At 42.8% G+C, this 22,483-nt stretch overlaps 1 protein-coding gene across 3 annotated transcripts in view; it reads left to right on the top strand.

Annotated features, from left to right (window-relative positions):
• Positions 1–22,483, top strand: part of hemk1 (HemK methyltransferase family member 1) — a 163,869-nt gene that overhangs the window by 105,494 nt on the left and 35,892 nt on the right. For all 3 annotated transcript variants that reach the window (XM_073072056.1, XM_073072055.1, XM_073072057.1), the window contains exon 8: positions 11,883–11,988. In XM_073072056.1, coding sequence (XP_072928157.1) covers positions 11,883–11,988 — 106 coding nt within the window. The remainder of the gene's footprint in view (positions 1–11,882; positions 11,989–22,483) is intronic.

Raw genomic sequence — 22,483 nt, 5'->3', positions numbered from 1 at the left:
ACATGGCAGTGCCCCTACTTTCTTAGAAATTGTGAAGACTTAGCATGTAATCTAATACTTTAACAAACTTCTCTAGATGCACAGTGGAGAGTACACTGACTGGTTGCATCACAGCCTGAGCGACAAGACCTGCATCGTGTGGTGAAGGCGACCCAGCGAATTGTCAGGATGGAGCTCCCAGGACTGGACACCATCTATTCCAGCAGACTCAGGAGGAAAGCAGTCAGCATAACCAGAGACACCACACACCCCGGCCACTCCCTGTCTGACCCGCTGCCGTCCAGCAAAAGGTTCAGGACACTAAACCACAAATAGACTGAGGAACAACTTCTACCCCAGAGCTGTGGCCTCCATGACACCACTCCCACAGAGCAATGACTGAAACTGTGAGCACATGCAAAAAAAGGACTCAAATACGTGCACTAACGGCTCTTTGTGCATTACTGTGACATTCTGGTGCTGCTGTAACTTATTTTATGCTACTTATCTATTTAATGCTGTTTTTCTATTACTGTCTTGTTTTTATCTACCGCTTTGTTTGATTGCCTGAGAGGAAGTCGAACAGAGTTTCATTGTATCTATGTATAATGACAATAAAGATCATTCAATTCAATAGTATGGAAACACCAGTGCTCTTGAATGGAAGAGCTCTTGCACCAGACAATGTAACTTCTCTCAACCCAACACTGAACTGATTTCACGGCTTATCAACTCACTTTCAAGGGTTCTACAACTCGTGTTCTTGATATTTATTGCTGATTTATTATATTATTATTATTATTATTTTGTTCTTTTTTTTTCTTTTTTGTATTTGCACAGTTTGTTGTATTTTACACATTGGTTGTTCGACTGTCTTTGTCGCGTGTGGTTTTTCATTGGTTTTATTGTGTTTCTTTATAAATTCTGTGAATACCCACAAGAAAAATTAACCTCAGGGCAGCATGTGTACTTTGCTAGTAAATTTACTTTGAACTTTGAACACCAAGTTCAGGAGTAGCTACTTCCTTTCAACCTTTCGATTCTTGAATCAACCAGCGCAACCTTAGGCTACGTCCACACTACACCAGATAAATCCGTAACCGAAGGTTTTTCTCTTCATTTTTACCCTCCGTCCACAATAAAACGGTGTTTTTGTCCCCCGAAACCGGAGCTTTTCAGAAACACTTTCCAGGGTGGGTATTTTTGAAAACACTGCTCGGGCAGATCAGCGTGGACTGGGTAACCGGAGAAATCTGAAAACGCTGTCAGACGGCAGCGCGCTATTTCATTGTTTTCTTGAACGCAACCTAACAATTTCAGAACAGACGGTAACGAAACTGAAGCCAGATGAGTTAGAAATGTACTCTCCAAATACTTTGACCCATAACTTACTGAATAAATAAGTATACTCACTTTGCCCTATTTTCTGTCCTTGCTTGTATGAAGGTGGTTTACCTATTTATGCAAGTATTTCTCTGACAATAGATGTGTAACAGCCTAATGTAACATTGTATGGAAATACAAGGTAACACTGATGCAGACATGTTTTACACATTTAGCAAGGTGCTTTATTAATGCAACAGAGTTAGTCAGTTTTTCAATGTTCATCATCAGCCGGGTCATACTGCCCATGAACTCCCTGTTGGTTGCCTCCATACGCTCCAGTATTTGTTTCTTTTTACTTTTAAGTCCTCCTCCGCAAGAGCCAACAATTGCCCGTCATTTAAGTTTTTCTGGTCTGTAACTGAACAAACACGCACCATCTTTCACAGCGAGATTCGACACCAAACATGTCACTTGTTTTCGGTAGACATGTCCTGCGCATGCGCAGTAGGAGGAGATTCGCCGAAATCTCCATTTCAATGTGGACAGAGATATTTTTTAAAACGCATAGTGTGGACACCTATCAGTTTTATGCAAAACCGGCGTTTTCAAAATTATCTGGTCTAGTGTGGATGTAGCCTTAATCACTACCTCAGGATAACAGCTCAGACATCCTTGTTGATGCTACCATTAGGGAAGGAAGTTTAAGAGCCTGGGATCCCATACTACCATTTCAAGAATAACTACTTTTCTACAATCATCAGGTTCTTCAATTGACCTGCACGATTCTAACTCTACCTCAGTAATTGAACACTACAGACCACCTCTTACACTACTATGGTTTTGCCTCTGTCTTTTTAGACTAATGTCTTATTTTTGCGCTGTCTTGTATAATTTATGTTTATTTTATGTCTGTGTGTTGTGAACTCATCCACGTAGTGTATGGAAATCGGCCAATTAATTTGGTCACAACAGGATCTCACACAGATGCAAAAACAGCCAGAGACAGAAGGCTAAGGGAATTAATTAAATGCAGAGACAGAAGGCAGGCAACATTGAAAGTGTTCTATCCAGACGCAACTCAGCTTGGTATGCCAACCTCTCTACAAAAGAGTTAAAAGAAAATTCCAGTAAGTGTGGACACAGTCCAGTCCATCACAAAAACTTGCCTCTACTCCATGAACTTCTCACTGTGTTGGTGAAACAGCCATTAAAATCAAATATCCCTTTTCCACTCCCCCCCCCAACGCTTCATGAGGCAGAAGATACCAAAGCTTGAAAATAGCAAATACAAAAAAACACAATAGAATTAAGAAAAAAATGCAAGCAAAGATGGTCAAACAACCAATGTTAAAAAAGACAACAAGCTGTGCAAATACACAAAAAAAACAGGCAAGCAAGCAAGAACGTGAGTTGTACAGTCCTAGAAAGTGAGTCCATAGGTTGTTGAATCAGCTTAGTGTTCAGGTGAATGAAGTAAGTAGCTCTGGTTCAGGAGCCTGATGGTTGAGGGGTAATAACTCTACCTGAACCTGGTGGTGTGGGTCCTGGGGCTCCTGTACCTTCTTCCTGATGGCAGCAGCAAGAAGACAGCATGACCAGTGAGGTGGAGGTCCTTAATGATAGACGTCGCTCTTTGTAAACATGTTCAATGGTGGGGAGGGCTTTAGCAGTCATGGACTGGGTTGTATCCACTATTTTTGTTGTGCTTTTTGTTTCAAAGGCATTGGTGTTTCGGTACCAGGCTGTCACGCATATATCTTTCACACATTTAAAAACAGTGAGTTAAACTGGTTTTATTCAATAATGGCACTTGATCATTATTGGCACAGGTGTCATCGAAACCAGCTGGACCGTGAGAGGCCTGGATAGGGTGGACATGAACTGGATGGTTCCATTAGTAGAAGGGTCTAGGATCCAAAAGCACAGCCTTGGAATAAAACAACTTACCTTTAGAACTGAGATTAGGAGGAATTTCTTGGTGGATGTGTGGAATCTGTTGCTATGAAGAGCTATGGAGGCCAAATTAATGGGTATATTTAAGGCAAAGACTGATAAGTACTTGAGTAGTAAAGGGGTTAAGGGTTACAGGGAGAATGGAGTTGACAAAAAGACAATCAGCCATGATTAAATGGTAGAGCAGACATGATGGGCTGAATGGCCAGATTCTGCTCCTATATTTTATAATCTCATGGTGTATCAATCTAGATTTGATGCTTCACTTTCTGGAGTGTAACCTGAACTGACTTCAAAAGACAATTGGAAAGGTAGGTGAATAAGAAAACTTTTATATAGGGAGATAGGGCCGAATGCAGGCAAATGGGACTGGTTTAGATGGGCATCTTGTCTGCCATAAACGAGATGAGCTGAAGGGCTTTTTCCGCATGTTTATCAGCCACTAGCATTCTTAATCTATGACTCAAGAGTAAGAAGGCTAGCTGGTGAGCCGTGGCTAAAAATGGAAGTATTTGATCAAATTCTGAATTTGTAATTAACAGAAAAACAATTAAAGCAGGTAGTGTTTTTTCAGACTGCGAACTGCTTGTGAGCGGGTGAAAGCTGTTGTTCGGGCAGCATATTCCTGCTGTCTTATGGCCACATTATAAGTAGAGCAACATTTATTGCCTCTTTGAAAGTGAGAAACATCTACTGAAAGTGGGCAATTTAGTGTTGCTGTATCACAAAATCTTTGCGACCTGCATGTTACAAATACACAATGTTCAAAGTGCATATATGTCACCGTATACTACCTAGAGATTCATTTTTTGCAGACATTCCAGTAAAACAAAGAAATACAATAGAATCAATGAGAAACTATACACACAGACTGACAAGCAACCAGTGTACAAAAGAGGACAAACTGTGCATTAAATAAATACATAAATAAATAAATAGATAGATAGATGAGTAGGTAGATCGGTGGATAGGCAGATAAATGGCTAAAATCAGAATCAGTTACTGAGAACATGAGGTGTGGAGTCCTTAAAAGTGAATCCATAGGTTGTGGAATCAGTTCAGCGTTGAGGTAAGTGAAGTTATCCATACTGGCTCAGGGGCCTCATGGTTGAAGGGAAATAAGAGGTAATGTTGCAGCTATATAGGACGCTGGTCAGATCCCACTTGGAGTGTTGTGCTCAATTCTGGTCGCCTCACTATAGGAAGGATGTGGAAACCATAGAAAGGGTGCAGAGGAGATTTACAAGAATGTTGCCTGGATTGGGGAGCATGCCTTATGAGAATAGGTTGAGTGAACTTTCTCCTTGGAGTGACGGAGGATGAGAGGTGATAGAGGTGTACAAGATAATGAGAGGCATTGATCGTGTGGATAGTCAGAGGCTTTTCCCCAGGGCTGAAATGGCTAGCGTGAGAGGGCATAGTTTTAAGGTGCTTGGAAGTAGGTACGGAGGAGATGTCTGGGGTAAGTTTTGTACACAAAGAGTGGTGAATGTGTGGAATGGGCTGCCAGCGACGGTGATGGAGGCAGAAACGATAAGATCTTTTAATAAACTCCTGGATGGATACATGGAGGTTAGAAAAATAGAGGGCTATGGGTAAAGCCTAGGAAGTTCTAAGGTAGGGACATGTTTGGCACAGCTTTGTGAGCCAAAGGGCCTGTATTGTGCTGTAGGTTTTCTATGTTTCTAATTGTTCTGGAACCTGGTAGTGTGGGACCTAAAACCCCTGTACCTCCTCCTTCAGCAGGAAGAGGGCAACACCTGGATGTGGGGGTTCCATGATGATGATTCACATTGCTTTCTTGTGGCAGTTCACCATCTAGATGTGCTCAATGGTGGGGGGTGGGAAATGTCCTTTACCTCTGACGGACTGGTCTGTGCCAACCACTTTGTGTAGACTCTTCCATTCTTCGCCGTTGGTGTTTCCTTACCGAGCCCCAAGGTAACCAGTCACGTACTCTCCACTATGCATCTATAGAATACCAAAGGGCAACTAAAAGCAATAAATAGAATTGCGGTTATTTTTCATTTTGTAAAACTAACCCTATAAGTTGGAAAGAATGCATTTATTGAATGGGGTACAGTTTAGTAAGTCCTCCAAAATAAAATTATAAAATATAGTCGGCCCTCATTATCCGTGGGTTCCGCATGCGCGGATTCGACCAGCCGCGGATCTGGAAAACCCGGAAGTTCTCTCTCCAGCACTCGTTGTTTGAGCATTGTTCGCCTCGCATCTCCTTCGGTTGTTATGTTTCTGTGAAAAAGTGGCTCCTAAAAAGCAATTAAGTGGTCAAAGCAGTTCCTCAAAGGCTAAGAGGGAGTGTAAAGTGCTATCTCTCGCCAAGAAAGTAGAAATCTTGGACCTTTTGAAAAGTGGCATGTCGCTTGCCGAGGTGGTCCTCAGCCCTCAACCTCCACAGATCCTTATTGAGCCTCCTCCAAAGCGTCCTTATTCCCTGAACGATACAGTGTAACAACTATTTACCTAACATTTACATTGTATTACAGACAGACAGACTTTATTGATCCCGAGGGAAACTGGATTTCATTACAGCCGCACCAACCAAGAATAGTGTAGAAATATAGCAATATTAAACCGTAATTAATTAAATAATAATAAGTTAATCATGCCAAGTGGAAATAAGTCCAGGACCAGCCTATTGGCTCAGGGTGTCTGACACTCCGAGGGAGGAGTTGTAAAGTATGATGGCCACAGGTAGAAATGACTTCCTATGATGCTCAGTGTTACATCTCGGTGGAATGAGTCTCTGGCTGAATGTACTCCTGTGCCTAACCAGTACATTATGGAGTGGATGGGAGTCATTGTCCAAGATGGCATGCAACTTGAACAGCATCCTCTTTTCATACACCACCGTCAGAGAGTCCAGTTCCACCCCCACAACATCACTGGCCTTACGAATGAGTTTGTTGATTCTGTTGGTGTCTGCTGCCCCAGCACACAACAGCAAACATGATAGCACTGGCCACCACAGCCTCATAGAACATCCTCAGCATCGTCTGGCAGATGTTAAAGGACCTCAGTCTCCTCAGGAAATAGAGACAGCTCTGACCCTTCTTGTAGACAGCCTCAGTGTTCTTTGACCAATCCAGTTTATTGTCCATTCGTATCCCCAGGTATTTGTAATCCTCCACCATGTCCACACTGACCCCTTGGATGGAAACAGGGGTCACCGGTACCTTAGCCTTCCTCAGGTCCATCACCAGCTCCTTAGTCTTTTTCACATTAAGCTGCAGATGATTCTGCTCACACCATGTGACAAAGTTTCCCACTGTAGCCCTGTACTCAGCCTCATCTCCCTTGCTGATGCATCCAACTATGGCAGAGTCATCAGAAAACTTCTGAAGATGGCAAGACTCTGTGTTGTAGCTGAAGTCTGAGGTGTAGATGGTGAAGAGAAAGGGAGACAGGACAGTCCCCTGTGGAGCCCCAGTGCTGCTGACCACTCTGTCTGACACACAGTGTTGCAAGCGCACGTACTGTGGTCTGCCAGTCAGGTAATCAATAATCCATGACACCAGGGAAGCATCCACCTGCATCACTGTCAGATTCTCACCCAGCAGAGCAGGGCGGATGGTGTTGAACACACTGGAGAAGTCAAAAAACATGACCCTCACAGTGCTCGCCGGCTTGTCCAGGTGGGCGTAGACACGGTTCAGCAGGTAGACGATGGCATCCTCAACTCCTAGTCGGGGCTGATAGGTGAACTGGAGGGGGTCTAAGTGTGGCCTAACCATAGGCCGGAGCTGCTCTAGAACAAGTCTCTCCAGGGTCTTCATGATGTGGGAGGTCAATGTCACCAGTCTGTAGTCATTGGAGCTACGGGGGCGCGGCATCTTCGGTACAGGAACGAGGCAGGACGTCTTCCACAGCACGGGAACCCTCTGGAGACTCAAGCTCAGGTTGAAGACATGGTGAAGTACTCCACATAGCTGGGGGGCACAGGCTTTGAGCACCCTGGGGCTGACACCATCCGGGCCTGCAGCCTTGCTTGGGTAGAGACGTTTCAGCTGTCTTCTCACCTGTTCAGCAATTAGGTATTAAAAGTATTGTAATCTAGAGATGATTAAAAGTATTACTCGTCGTTTGAGCATTGTTTGCCTCGCGTCTCGTTTGTTTGCTACTTGTGTTTGTGAGCGAGAGGAAGGAGTTTAAGGCTGGTAAGGGATGGCTGGCTAGCTATGTAAAGCGCTACAGCCTCAAGAACTTAAAGATCACGGGAGAATCGGGATCGGCTGACGCCGAGGCGGCATCAGCGTTCCCAGAAGAGCTATGATGGTTGCGTCTGTACTGAACATGTACAGACTTTTTTCTTGTCATTATTCCAAAACAATGCAATACGACTATTTACATATTATTTACATTGTATTAGGTATTATAAGTAATCTCGAGATGATTTAAAGTATACGGGAGGATGTGCGTAGATTATATGCAAATACTACACCATTTTATATACATGACTTGAGCGTCCGCGGAATTTGGTATCCGCGGGGGGTCCCGGAACCAAACCCCCACGGATATGGAGGGCCGACTGTACATATTGGTGTGATAGGATCTCCTTGTGTTGCTAAGATATTAAGCAATTCAGTATAAGTGTGATAATTCAGCATCTTCAGAATTGTAGAGGAGCCTGAGAGGCTGACTTTCTGGACTATTTAATGTTATTTCTATTAACACTGCAATTCACTTGGATTGTATTCATTTTTTTCTACAGTGCACAGTACTGTAATAAATTTTACCAGTGAACCCAGTGAGTTTAAAGGGTGCAATGGAAACACAGCCCTGATGATTAAAAAGTCGAGTAGAATACAGGCCCCTGGTGACTTTAATGGGAGCATGGGAATCAGCACGGTAGCATAGCAACTAGTGTAAAGCTTCATCGCGTCGGCAATCCAGGTTCAATTCCCTCCACTGTCGGTAAGCAGTTCATATGTTTTCCTCGTGACCACGTGGGTTTCTTCTAGGTGCTCCAGTTTCCCTCCACGTTCCAAAGACGCACAGTTTAATAAGGGCCAGTATGTTGTTGGCACTTTTTGCTGTTGGTGCCTGAAGCATGACGACATTTGCCCTCAGCACAATCCTTGGGCTGTGTTGGTCGTTGGTCAAACGGTGCAATTCACTGGATATTTCAATGTTTAAACAGACTGCAGTAAACAGGGCCTGGTTAAGTCTTCTCTTTGGAGTGAGGGAGTATGAGTGGCAACTTGATAGAGGTGTTTAAGATTATAAGAGACACACTTTAAGTCAAGTTCAAGTTTATTGTCATTCAATTGTTTACATATATACCACCAAATGAAACAGTGTTCCTCCAGACTCAAGTTGCACAACACATTACATAAAACTCACACACAATACAAAGGTAATGAATCTCAAGGGTGCATAAAATATACATACTTTGATAATAAATGTACTTCGAACCTCTTGGAGATCTCCTCCATTGTGCAGTCACTGAATGGCATTTCAGAAGTATGCAAAAACTTGTGGGCTGTGGGAAGAGAGGTGAAAAACAGGACTAATTGGATCCTTTTACAAAGTATTAACCCAATTTTAATGGGTGGAATGGTTTCTGCTGCTTATCTGTAATCCTGTTACTATAGCAGGGTGTAAAAGAAGGTTTCATACAGTACCATGTATTTCCCACTTAACAGACTCTGTTTATCTCTAAAAGGGGAGAAAACCTTTAGTTATTGACGGAATTTCTTCATGTAAGAAGTTGAAAATTATTTTGGGTGTTACATTTGTTATATAGAATATTAATCATTGACCAGCCGCATTAAGAAATTCACATTTCATGTGAGCCAGAGTGCATCCTTATCTGCTTCATATCTAAGTAAACAGACCAGGATCCAGAAATGATTCAGGTGCATTCTGCCTGTGATAAAAGTGATGGAACAAGCAGCGAATTTTGTTAGCTAAAATACCTCAACTTTTAAAGTATATTGCACCCATGTAAACATTAATGAAGGTATTTGGTTTGCAATCCTGCTTTCACACAGTGAACAAGAATAGATAAATTTGGCAGAGCTAATGAAGGGAAGATTGTTTGGAACTAAGAGAGCTTCAAAGCTGTTGACCAAAGTACTGCAGGTTGATCAGAACCACTGCATGTCCTTTTAGGACACGTTTCATTCAAACCTGACCACTGATTAAAGGGCAGAAAAACAACTAAAAAGGCTTCTCTGCCAACCTTTACTATTATAATGCTCAGTCGCCACTGAACGAAGAGGCCACTGAGTTTATGTTCCTGGTCTTCTGCTGCTGTGTGCCATCCACTTCAAGGTTCACTATATTGTGCATTCAGAGATCCTCTTCTGCACACCACTGTTGTTACGCCAGGTTGCCTTCCTGTCTGGCTTGAATCAGTCTGGCCATTCTCTGACCTGTCTCATTAACAAGGCGTTTTCACCCACAGAACTGCTGTTTACTGGATGTTTTTTTGTTTTTCACACTATTCTCTATAGACTGTTGTATGAAAATCCCAGGAGATCAGCAGTTTTTGAGGTATTCAAACTACCCCAGTCTTCATTATTCTGATTTTTAATCTGAACAACAACTGAACCTCTTGACCATGTCTGCATGCTTTTATGCATTGAGTTGCTGCCACATGACTGGCTGATTAGATATTGCATTGACAAGTTGCTGTACTGTTGAACCTAATGAAGTGGCCACTGAGTAACATGTTTCCATCACAAACACCCCCAAGTATTCCAGCGGGAAAAAATAATTACGTGTTCATTTATTAAAAATTCAAACCTCACTAAAAATCTTCAGTATGCAATGTGGATTAGTTGATCAGGAGATATACTGAGGTATTCCATGATAAAACAAAAGGATCAGTTGAATTGCTAAGCTTTTCCCTATTTATGGCAGAACATATAAAAGGCTGGATGCCAGCGAGTCCACAAACCCATTGGGGACTTTAGGCCCGAAGGTAGCTTGTCCTGGGACTGGAAGACTCTTTGTGTGTGTGAGGGGGAGGAAAGGGGCTTGTTTTGCTGTTGTTCGTTGCAGTTGTTATGTTGTTGCTGAACACGGTGGGCATGCTGTGTCAGCACCGGAATGTATGGTGACACGTGCAGGTTGCCTCCAGCAGATCCTTAACGCAAAAGGCGAGTTTTGTTGTATGTTTCGATGTACGTATGATAAATAAATCTTGATCTGAATAGGTTATTCGGCCCTTCACCTCTTCCACCTACAGTCATACAGCATAGAACAGGGGTTCCCAGCTCGCTTTTATGTCATGGACTTCTACCATTAACCAAGGGTCCATGTTCCCCAACTTGAGAACCCCTGTGTTAGACATTGATAGAACTCCCTCCTCTTGAGGATACAGCACCTAGAAAAAGTATTCGCCCCCTTGGACATTTTCATGTTTTATTGTTTATAACACTGATTTAATCTGGCTTTTTTGACACTGATCAATAGAAAAGACCTTTTTTTTGTGTTGAAGTGAAAACAAATTTCTACAAATTGGTCTAAAATTTTTACGGTTAATAAACACTAAATAATTGATTGCATAAATATTCGCCCCCTTCAAGACAGTATTTAGTAGATGCACCTTTGGCAGCAATTATAGCCTTGAGTCTGTGCGGACAGGTGTCTATCAGCTTTGCACATCTGGACACTCCAATTTTAACCCATTCTTTACAAAATTTCTGTCAGATTGCATGGGGATAGTGAGTGAACAGGCCTTTTCAAGTCCAGCCACAAATTCTCAATTGGACTGAGGTCTGGACTCTGACTTGGCCACTCCAGGACATTAACTTTGATGTTTTTAAGCCATTCCTGTGCAGCTTTGGCTTTATGCTTGGGGTGATTGTCCTGCTGGAGAACAGATCTTCACCTAAGTTGCAGTTCTCTTGCAGACCTCATCAGGTTTCCCTTCAGTAGTGGCTTTCTCTTTGCCACTCTCTCATAAAGCTGTGACTGGTGAAGAACCCGGGCAAAAGTTGTATGCGCTGTCTCTCCCATCTCAGCCACTGAAGCTTGTAACTCCTCCAGAGTTTTCATAGGTCTCTGCTGGCCTCCCTCACTAGTCCCCTTTCTGCACAGTCACTCCGTTTTTGAGGACAGCCTGCTCTAGGCAGATTTACAGCTGTGCCATATTCTTTCCATTTCTTGACGATTGACTTAACTGTACTCCAAGGGATTTCAGTGACTTGAAAATTTTCTTGTACCAACTCTCCTGACTCGTGCTTTTCAATAACCTTTTCGCGGAGTTGCTTCAAGTGTTACTTTTGGCTTTGTGGTATCATTTTTGCCAGGATACTAACTCACCAGCAGGACTTTCTGTTATCTGAAATAACGCACTCAAAATGCTGGAGGAACTCAACAGTTTGTGCAGCATCAATGGTAAGGAATAAACGTTCCTCCATCTGGGTCTCGGGCTGAAACATCAACTGTTTATTCTTCCCATAGACGCTGCCTGACCCGCTGAGTTCCTCCAGCATTTTGTGTGTGTTACTCTGGATTTCCAACATCTGCGGAATCTCTTGTGTCTGTCCAGTTATTCTAATATCTAATGTGATTTTTGTTTAAAGTTGGCGGTATTGAATGCAGCAAAATGCATTGTAGTATCAGCCTTAATCTGTGTTTGTGTTTCACAGATGCCCCTGAACTGGCTCGGATCGGTAAAGCTGTGGACGTTATTGTCAGTAACCCTCCGTATATATTCCAAGAAGATATGCCTGGATTAATGCCAGAGATCCTCAGGTAAATCCAACTGAACACATCCGTCACTCTTCCTTGAATGTTGCATTCAGAAGGCGATGCCTCAAAAAGGAGACATCTGTCATTAAGGACCCCCTCCAATCAGGACATGCCCCCTTCTCATTGCTACCATCAGGAAGGAGGTACAGGAGCCTGAAGACACACCCTTAACATTTTAAAAACAGCTTCTTCCCCTCTACCATCAGATTTCTGAACAGACAGTGAACTCATAAACACTATCTCTGCTTTCTTTTAAATATAAATTTTTACTATTATATTTATTAATATAATTTATAGCTTATTTAATGTATTACACTGTACTGCTACCAAGACAACAAATTTCACGTCAAATGTCAGTGACAATAAACCTGATTCTGATTGAGGTATGCAACATTGATGTTGTGGGCCAAAAACAAAGCAGCAGTAAACTTTGAGCAGCACACGCAAAATGCTGGAGGAACTCAGCAGGTCAGACAGCATTTATGGAGAGGAACAAACTCTTGACATTTCAGTTTGAGGCCCTTCATCAGTAAACTTTTTTTTTGACATGGCATTTTTGTACAGCTGTAGCTGTAATAGAGCGTAGCATTACAGGCAGAGGTGGTTCAGGCCCTGGTGGAAAATTTGTGAACTAGAATCAATCAACGGCAACTGAATGATGCTTACAGTCACCTATGCTGATAGAAGTCGCTAGTTTTGAGTGCTGGGAGGAGATTGTGTTCCAGTACTCTAACATCTCTTCCATGTTGTTAACCAAAGATGAACATTTCCCCACGAGGCAACACCTCATATTTCGTCTCTGTAGCCTCTAGTCCAATGGCATAAACATCAATTTCTTTAACCTCCGGTATTTTCTCACCCCTTCCCTTTCTCTCGTTTATCCATTCTCTAATCCGAATTCCCTTTCACCCCTTCTCTTTTCCTCAAACATCATCTCCCTCTGGTGTCCATTCTCCTCTTTCTCCCTTAGTCCACCGTCCTCTCTTATCAGACTTCTTTTTCAGCTCTATTCCCTTCCTCCTAGCTCCCCCACCGACCTTCCCCTTCATCCGGGTTCACCTATCGTCTGCCAGCCTGTACTCTTTCCCCTTCCTTCACCTTATTCCAGCCTCCGACCTTTTCTTTTCCCTTCCTGATAAAGGGTCTCGGCACAAAACATCAATTGTTTATTCCTCTCCATAGATGCTGCCTAACCTGCTGAGTTCCTTCAGCATTTTGAGAACGTTGCTCTGGATTTCCAGCATATCTGCAGGATCTCTTGTGTTTATAATTTGTTTTCCCACATTCACCTTTGAGATCTAAATGGATTCAAATTCAATCTAAACCTCCTTTTCCAGATGCCTTTCAGGATCTGTTATAAATTCTGGATCTGCAGAAGGTTGTCTGCCCAGTTCTGGCCCTGGAACTGACTCAGCACCCTTTATAATCAATGGCATGTCCTCAAGTACATCACCCCTGTTGTGAATGCCAGGCTTACGAACATCCCTATGTTCTCCCCATGAATGCATGGTTTTCCTCCAAGTGCTCCGGTTTCCTCCCACTTCCCAAAGGCATACGATTATGGTTAGTGAGTTGAGGGTATGCTATATTGTCACTGATGCTATATTGGCTGGCCCAGGCACATCCTTGGACTGTGTTGGCCATTGGCACAAAAGATGTATTTCACTGTAAGTTCCGATGCACATGTGACAAATAAAGCTCTAAAAACCTTTACATTCAGTTGGATTTCAATAATTTTAAATACAAAAGTCCATTGTGCACCCATATGTTCATTCCTAAAAATAGCAGAACTACATTTTCTTCAGTCATTGTTCTTTCTTATCACTCCTATGTGCTTTTCGTGCTGTTCATTACAATACTATGGAGATATAGTTTTTTTTTTGGTAATTACCAAGTTATGGACAAAATCAACTTATGGCCACCTGTTGTTACCCAGGGACAGCCTTTATTCACGGACTAATACAGCAGCAACAGGCTATTCGGCCCAACTAGTCCATGTCAACCAACCGTCCAAGCTAGCCCCATTAGCAAGAGTTTGAGGTATAACATTCTAAACTTTTCCAATCACTGTACCTATCCAACTGTCTTTTTAAAGTTGTTATTACACCTACAGCAACCACTTCCTCAGGTAGCTCATTCCACATTCATACCACACTTTTGTAGTATAGTTACCCCTCGAGTTCCTATTTAAGTATTGTTCCTCTCATCTTAAACGTGCACAATCCAGTTCTTGATTTGCCGACGCTGGGACAAAGTATGACTGCATTCAATAGACAATAGGTGCAGAAGTAGACCATTCGGCCCTTCGAGCCTGCACCGCCATTCTGAGATCATGGCTGATCATCTACTATCAATAACCCAGTTCCTGCTTTGTCCCCATATCCCTTGATTCCCCTATCCATAAGATACCTATCTAGCTCCTTCTTGAAAGCATCCAGAGAATTGGCCTCCACTGCCTTCCAAGGCAGTGCATTCCAGACCCCCACAACTCTCTAGGAGAAGAAGTTTTTCCTTAACTCTGTCCTAAATGACCTACCCCTTATTCTCAAACCATGCCCTCTGGTACTGGACTCTCCCAGCATCTGGAACATATTTCCTGCCTCTATCTTGTCCAATCCCTTAATAATCTTATATGTTGCAATGAGATCCCCTCTCAATCTCCTTAATTCCAGTGTGTACAAGCCCAGTCTCTCTAACCTCTCTGCGTAAGACAGTCCTGACATCCCAGGAATTAACCTTGTGAATCTATGCTGCACTTCCTCTACAGCCAGGATGTCCTTCCTTAACCCTGGAGACCAAAATTGTACACAGTACTCCAGGTGTGGTCTCACCAGGGCCCTGTACAAATGCAAAAGAATTTCCTTGCTCTTGTACTCAATTCCCTTTGTAATAAAGGCCAATGTTCCATTAGCCTTCTTCTCTGCCTGCTGCACTTGCTCATTCACCTTCAGTGACTGATGAACAAGTACTCCTAGATCTCTTTGTATTTCTCCCTTACCTAACTCTACACCGTTCAGATAATAATCTGCCTTCCTGTTCTTACTCCCAAAGTGGATAACCTCACACTTATTCACATTAAACGTCATCTGCCAAGTATCTGCCCACTCACTCAGCCTATCCAAGTCACCCTGAATTCTCCTAACGTCCTCATCACATGCCACACTGCCAGCCAGCTTAGTATCATCAGCAAACTTGCTGATGTTATTCTCAATGCCTTATCTAAATCGTTTATGTAAATCGTAAACAGCTGTGGTCCCAATACCGAGCCCTGTGGCACCCCACTAGTCACCACCTGCCATTCCGAGAAACACCCATTCACCGTTACCCTTTGCTTTCTATCTGCCAACCAGTTTTCTATCCATGTCAATATCTTCCCCCCAATGCCATGAGCTCTGATTTTACCCACCAATCTCCTATGTGGGACCTTATCAAATGCCTTCTGAAAATCGAGGTACACTACATCCACTGGATCTCCCTTGTCTAACTTCCTGGTTACATCCTCGAAAAACTCCAATAGATTAGTCAAGCATGATTTGCCCTTGGTAAATCCATGCTGGCTCGGCCCAATCCTATCACTGCTATCTAGATATTCACACTATCTAAGTCACTTATGATTTTATGCTGTATAAGATCACTTCAGTCTTCTACACTCCAAGGAATAAAGTCTCTGTCTGTCCAACCTCTCCATATTACTCAGTATCTCTTGTCCTGGCCACATCCTTGTACATATTAAATTGATAATAGACCCTGTGCTTTAGAACTTGTAATAAATCATAGGCAAAATAATAAAGTTCCCTAGGTTATTCTGTCCAAATTAATGACTCTGCATTCTGCTCATGATAAACAGAGATTTGTGGAGGTCTATTGACAACACAGAGTGGCTGTAATTTGAACTTCACTGGCTGACAAACATATTGTCAAATATTTTCCTCTCTGATCTCCCTCAGAGTCCCACTTACAGGAACTATGACAGTTATAGGAGATTAAAAGGATAGCAAGGAAATTCCACACTAGTCTAGTCAAGAGTATGCAGAAGAAATGATTGGTTGATATTTTGGTTGGGACTGCTCATCATTTGTACTTCCAAGTTTCCAAGAGAGTTTTGTTTTTGCCAATTCTCAGAATTCATAACCTTCTTTTCCCCTTTTGGAATTTGTTTTTCAAGAAGATGTGAATGCTAATGACCCAACCATAATTGCTCAATCAAAGTGATCATTGGTGTGAGCCCATGGTCACATAGAGGCCCTGTGGTAGGTTTCATTATCTCAAAGAAATCAGGTTTGACAGTCCCTAGCTATTTACTCCCAAGTTCATGAAACTAATTGTGTTTGAAATTTTCAGCTTTTCTGCTGAGATTTTTGATAATGAGTTTAAGTAATTAGTCCAGTTTTCTCAATTACTTATAAAATGGGAATCTCATGAAACTTAGTGACATTTTCATGCTATTTTGGACAGTTAATATATACTCAGTGGCCACTTTATTAGGTACACTTGTACTTGTGAATGCAAATATCTAATCAGCCAATGAGGAAGCAGCTCAATAAAATATGCAGACATGGTCAAAAGGTTCAATAGTTGTTGAGATCAAACATCCGAATGGGGAAGAATGTGAACTAAGTGACTTTCACTGGGGAATGAATGTTGGTGCCAGACAGGGTTTCAGAAACTTTTAATTTCTTTGGATTTTCACACACAACAGTATCTGGAGTTTATAGAGAATGGTGTGACAAACAAAAAATATCAGAGAGAGACATTTCTGTTAATGAGAGAGGTCAGAGAAGAATGGCCAGATTGATTCAAGCTGACAGGAAGGCAGCAGTAGCCCAGATAACCACATGTTACAACAGTGGTGTGCAGAAGAGCATCTCTGAACACGCAACACATTAAACCTTGTAGTGGATGGGCTACAGCAGCAGATGACCACACCAGGTTCCACGTCTGTACCTAATAAAGCGGCCACTGAGTGTATAAGATAGGTCAAAGTTCATTTATTATCTAAGTACCTATGGTGCCTTGTAAATTAGCCTCCCAACCCATTGTTGACATAAATGAGTATTCTAACCAGGGATTTTCAACGATTTAACTGAGAATTTTTCTTGGTGAATCACATGCTCCTTTTTTGACATTCGTCGTCATCGTCAGGTCGCATCTGGAATTTCCAGTTGGCGGACGATTTCCCTCCACGCCGCTCTGACATATTGGGAAATCATGTACTCGGCAGGTTACAGCAGTGGTTTGCCTTTGCCTCCTGCTGGGTGAGTTTAAAGAGATCACCACCTCGTGCGGTGGATGACCAGGACGTCTAAGAGCCTTGTCGTGCTCTTAGCGCTCCACCAACACCTGCTGGCCTGCCTTCTTGACCATTGGACCATTAATCGGTCTCCTCCGCTCAATCTGCCAGGGCCAGACTTCACACGCTGGGACAGACAGATCCCGTACCTCACCGAGGGGCGAAGACCCGTCGGCTACCCTCACCCGGTTTGGCCCGTCTGCCGAGACGGTTCACCGGGGTGTGGCCGCTGCGCGTGCTACAGCTACTTGGAGCCACAGGTGAGAGCTGAGCGTCAGGTGGGGACCGAAGGTGGACGAGCTGCTCTGAAAAAGGCACGGCAGGACCCCCGCCGGAGGTGCTACCCCTCCCTAAACAGCCCATGCACCCCTTTTTTGACATTAGAACCCCCCCAAAAACATGGAAAATTGAAATTGTAAAGCATAAAAAAACTAAAATTTCAAAAAGCTGAAATGTCAGCAGTTAAAAAGTATTCATCCCCCTTTGCTCAGTACTTAGTTGAACCACTTCTCACAGCTATTACAGCCAGCAGTGTTTTTTTTTGGTTAAGTATCTAGTAGCTTTGTACAAAGTGATGGAGCAAGACTTGCCCATTCCTCCTTGCAAAGTTGTTCAAGCTGTGCCAGGTTAGTTGGGGAGCAGCAGTGGACAGCAGTCTTGAGGTCTTGCCAGAGATGTTCGATCAGGTTAATGTAAGCACTCTAACTGGGCCATTGAAGGACATCAATTTTCTTTATTTGAAGCCAGCCCATGGTTGATCTGGCAGTGTGATTTGGATTGTTGCCCTGCTGAAAGATGACCTTCCTCCACAGTTTAAGCTTTCTGGCAGGGGCTAGCAGGTTTTTAGCCAGGATGTCTCTGTATTTAGCAGCATTTATCTTCCCATCAGTCCCGACCAGATGTCCAGTCTCTGCTGCTGAAATGCATCTCTGCAGCGTGATGCTTCCTCCACCAAGCTTTGCAGCAGGAATGCTGGTACCAGGTTGATGCACGGTATTAGATTTAGACCACACGTACCACTTAGAGTTGAGGCCAGATTGTTCCACTTGAGTCTCATCCGACCGCAAGAGCCTTCATCAGCATCAGCATAGTATCTTCTAAGTGACACCTTGCAAAGTCTTTACGGGCAAGGGTATGCTTTTGTTGATAGCCAAGGCATCTTCCTTGCCACTGTACCATGAATACCCATTTTGTGTAAGGCCCTAGAGATTGTAGAGCCATGTTCTTCATCTCCAGTTGCAACCACTGACTCCTGCAGCTCTTTCAGAGTGACGTTGGCGCCACAGTCGCCTCTTGTACAGGTGTCATTCTTCTCCAGCAGCCTGACTAAGCAGTATGGCTGTGGTTTCGTATTTTTCATGATGGATTGCACTGAGCTCCGAAGTATGTTCAGTGCCTTTGAGGTGGCCTTGTACCCTCTTCAGATTTGCGCTCTTGAGGTTCTTGTGTCTTCTGCCTGATTGCAGCAGCGAGAGAAGAGCATGGCCTGTGTGTTGAGATCTTCGATCTATTATCATTTCCCTAATTTGCTTTGAATGCTCTTTTGTCTTCATTTTGGCTTGTTCTGTCGAAAATCTACCATGCTGTTGGAACTTACAGAGGGAGGGGATATTTATTCAGGTGAGGCACTAATTTTCTATATCAACAAATTGGGTGAGTTAGTAAGGTAATATCAAATTTCAAAGTGAATTTTATTATCAGAGTGCATACAGTACCTATAAAAAGTATTCACCCCTTTGGAAGTTTTCATGTCTTAGAAGACACATAATTAGTTAAATGGAGGTCACCTCCACATCTCCAAATAGAGAGTCAAGGTGTTTCAATCGATTATAGTAAAAATACACTTGTATCCGGAGGGTCCAACTGCTGGTGAGTCAGTATCCTGGCAAAAACTACACCATGTACACCATGAAGACAGAAGAACACTCCCAAGTATATTCATGAAAAGGCTATTGAAAAGCACAAGTCAGGAGAAGGATACAAGAAAATTTTCCAAGTCATTGAATATCCCTGGAGTACAGTTAAGTCAATCATCAAGAAATGGAGAGAATATGGCACAGCTGTAAATCTGCCTAGAGCAGTCCATCCTCAAAACCTGAGTGATCATGCAAGAAGGGGAGTCGTGAAGGAGGCCGCCAAGAGACCCACAACAACTCTGAGGGAGCTACAAGCTTCAGTGGCTGAGATGGGAGAGACTGTGCATACAACAACTGTTGCCCGGGTGCTTCACCAGTAGCTGCTTTATGGGAGTATGGCAAAGAGAAATCCACTATTGCAAAAAATTCAAATGAAAACTCGGCTAGAGTTTGCCAGAAAGCATGTGAGAGACTCTGTAGTCAGCTGGAAGAAGGTTCTATGGTCTGATGAAACCAAAACTGAGCTTTTTGGCAATCAGACTAAACGCTGTTTGGCATAATCCAAACACTGCACAATATCAAAAACACCCCGTCCCTACCATAAAGCATGGTGGTGGCTGCATCATGCTGTGGGGATGCTTCACTGCAGCAGACCCTGGAAGTCTTGTGGAGGTAGAAGGTAAAATGAATGCAGCAAAATACAGGGCAACTTAAGAACTGCAACCTGGGAGAATATTTGTTTTCCAGCAAGACAGTAACCCCAAGCATAAAGCCAAAGCTGCACAGGAATGGCTTAAAAACAAGAAAGTTAATGTCCTGGAGTGGCCAAGCCAGAGTCCAGACCTCAATGTAATTGAGAATTTGTGACTGAACTTAAAAAGGACTGTTCACTCATGATCCCCATGCAATCTGACAGAGCTTGAGCAGTTTTGTAAAGAATGGCAAAAAATTTGCAGTGTCCAGATGTGCAAAGCTGATAGTGACCTACCCACACAGACTCAAGGCTGTAATTGCTGCCAAATGTACATCTACTAAATACTGACTTGTAGGGTTTGAATACTTATGCAATCAATTATTTTGTTTTGTATTTGTAATCAATTGTAGAAATCTGTTTTCACTTTGATACGAAAGAGTCTTTTTTCTGTTAATCAGAGTCAAAAAAAGGCAAATTAAATCCACTGTGATTCAGTATTGTAAAACAATAAAACATGAAATCTTCCAGGGGAGGTGAATACTTTTTATAGGCACTGTATATGTCACCACATGCACCCCTGAATATTTTTTCCTGTGGGTGTACTCAGCAAATCTATAAAATAGTAGCTGTATCAGGATCAATGAAAGATCAAATAGAGCATAGAAGAAAAAAAACTGTGAAAGTACAAATATAAATAAATAATAAATAACCAGAGCACGAAATAACAAGATAACAAGTCCTCAAAGTGAGATCATTGGATATGGGAACATCTCAACAGAGGAGTGTAGTTGTCCTCTTTTGTTCTGGCGCCTGATGGTTGGGGGGTAGTAGCTGTTATTGAACCTGGTGGTGCGAGTCCTGAGATTCTTGTACCTTCTATCTGACGACAGTTGCAAGAAAAGAGCATGGCCTGGGTGGTGAGGATCTTTGATGATGGATGCTGCTTTCCTATGACAGAGTTCCACGTAGATGTGCCGAGTGGTTGGGAGGACATTACCCATGATGTACTGGGCCAAATCCACCACCTGTAGGACTTTATGTTCAAAGGCATTGGTGTTCGCATATCACGCTTTGATGCAGCCAGCAAATATACTCTCCCCTATATGTACATCTATAGAAGTTCATCAAAGTTTTTGATGTCATTCCAAATCTCCCCAGTCTCCTAAGGAAGCAGAGCTGCTGTCTTGCTTTCTTTACAATTACATTTATACGATGGGTCCATCATACATCCTCTGAGATACTGACACCCAAGAATTTAAAGTCACTGACCCTCTCCACTTCTGATCCTCTGATGAGGACTGGCTAATGGCCCTCGGGTTCTGCAGCATTGCACCCGAGAAAAGTTAATTACAAAGAGGATGAATATTTTTTCAGCCTCACAATTTTGGTTTTTAATGTTTAGTATATTTTGGAATTTTTCTTTTGATTTGGCAGGGCGCACAATGTTTTGTAGATTAGCTCAAAAATCCTATTTCAATGTATCTTAAGTTTAGAAAATGAGGCAGTAAAGTGTGAAAGTAGTTATTGGGGCTGAATACCTTTTTAAGAACTGTATATACACCATATATAACCCCAAGATTCGTTTTCTTGCAGGCACACTCAATAACTCTAAAGTCATAATAGAAACAGTGAAAGACAACACCTAACCAGTGGACAGTCAGTGTACAAAAGACAACAAACTACGCAAATACAAAAGAAAAAAATAAATAACAATCATAAATAAATCTGCAATAAATATGTGAGATGAAGAGTCCTTGAAAGTGAGTCCATAAGTTGTGGGAACTCCTCAGTGATAGGGCAAGTGAAGTTCAAGAGCCTGATGGTTGAGGGGTAATAACTGTTCCTGAACTTTGTGGTGTGAGTACCAAGGCTCCAGTACCTTCTTGATGACAGCTATGAGAAGACAACATAACGTGGGTTATCCACGTCCCTGCTGATGAATGCTGCTTTCCTGCAACGATGCTCCGTCTAGATGAGCTCAGTGGTGGGGTGAGTGAGGCCATAGGTTGAGCATTAGGGCCTGGGTTGCAAGGAAATACTGCGTAATCTAGGGCTTTATTCCCTGGGACGCAGGACAGAGGTACTGTATATAGGATCATGAGGGTGAGAGCACATAGTCTTTCTCCCGGAAAGAGATGCTAAACACACTAGAGGCATAGGTTTAAGATCGGATTGTTTGTTCGCTATGTGTCATGTCGTCTGACGCGAGTGATCATCTTGGCGCATGGATCTACATGTCAGAACGGGAGTGGGAGTCGGAATTCAAACGTTCAGCCACTGACCAAGTTCCGCTTATGGCAGACGGAGCGGAAATAGCATTTTCCACTGAGGTTGGGTGGGGCTAGAACTTGAGGTCATAGGTTAAGAGTGTAGGGTGAAATGTTTAAGGAGAACATGAGCGGGGACCTTCTTAGTTCCAGGAGGTGGTGAGACTGGAACGAGCTGCCAGCAGAAGTGGTGGTTACGGGGTTTATTTCAGCATTCAAGAGAAGTTTGGATAAGTACGTGGATGAGAGCGGTATGGAGAGCAATGGTCTAGGTGTAGGTTGATGAGACTAGGCAGAATAATTATCTGGCATGGAGTAGAAGGGCCAAAAGGACTGCTGAAGTGCACTATGACCCCCTGAGATCTTTTTTAAAGCAACTTTTTATTAATCC

Source organism: Hemitrygon akajei, chromosome 19, assembly GCF_048418815.1.
Source record: "Hemitrygon akajei chromosome 19, sHemAka1.3, whole genome shotgun sequence".
NCBI lineage: Eukaryota > Metazoa > Chordata > Chondrichthyes > Myliobatiformes > Dasyatidae > Hemitrygon > Hemitrygon akajei.
This window is presented reverse-complemented; position numbering and strand designations above follow the sequence as displayed.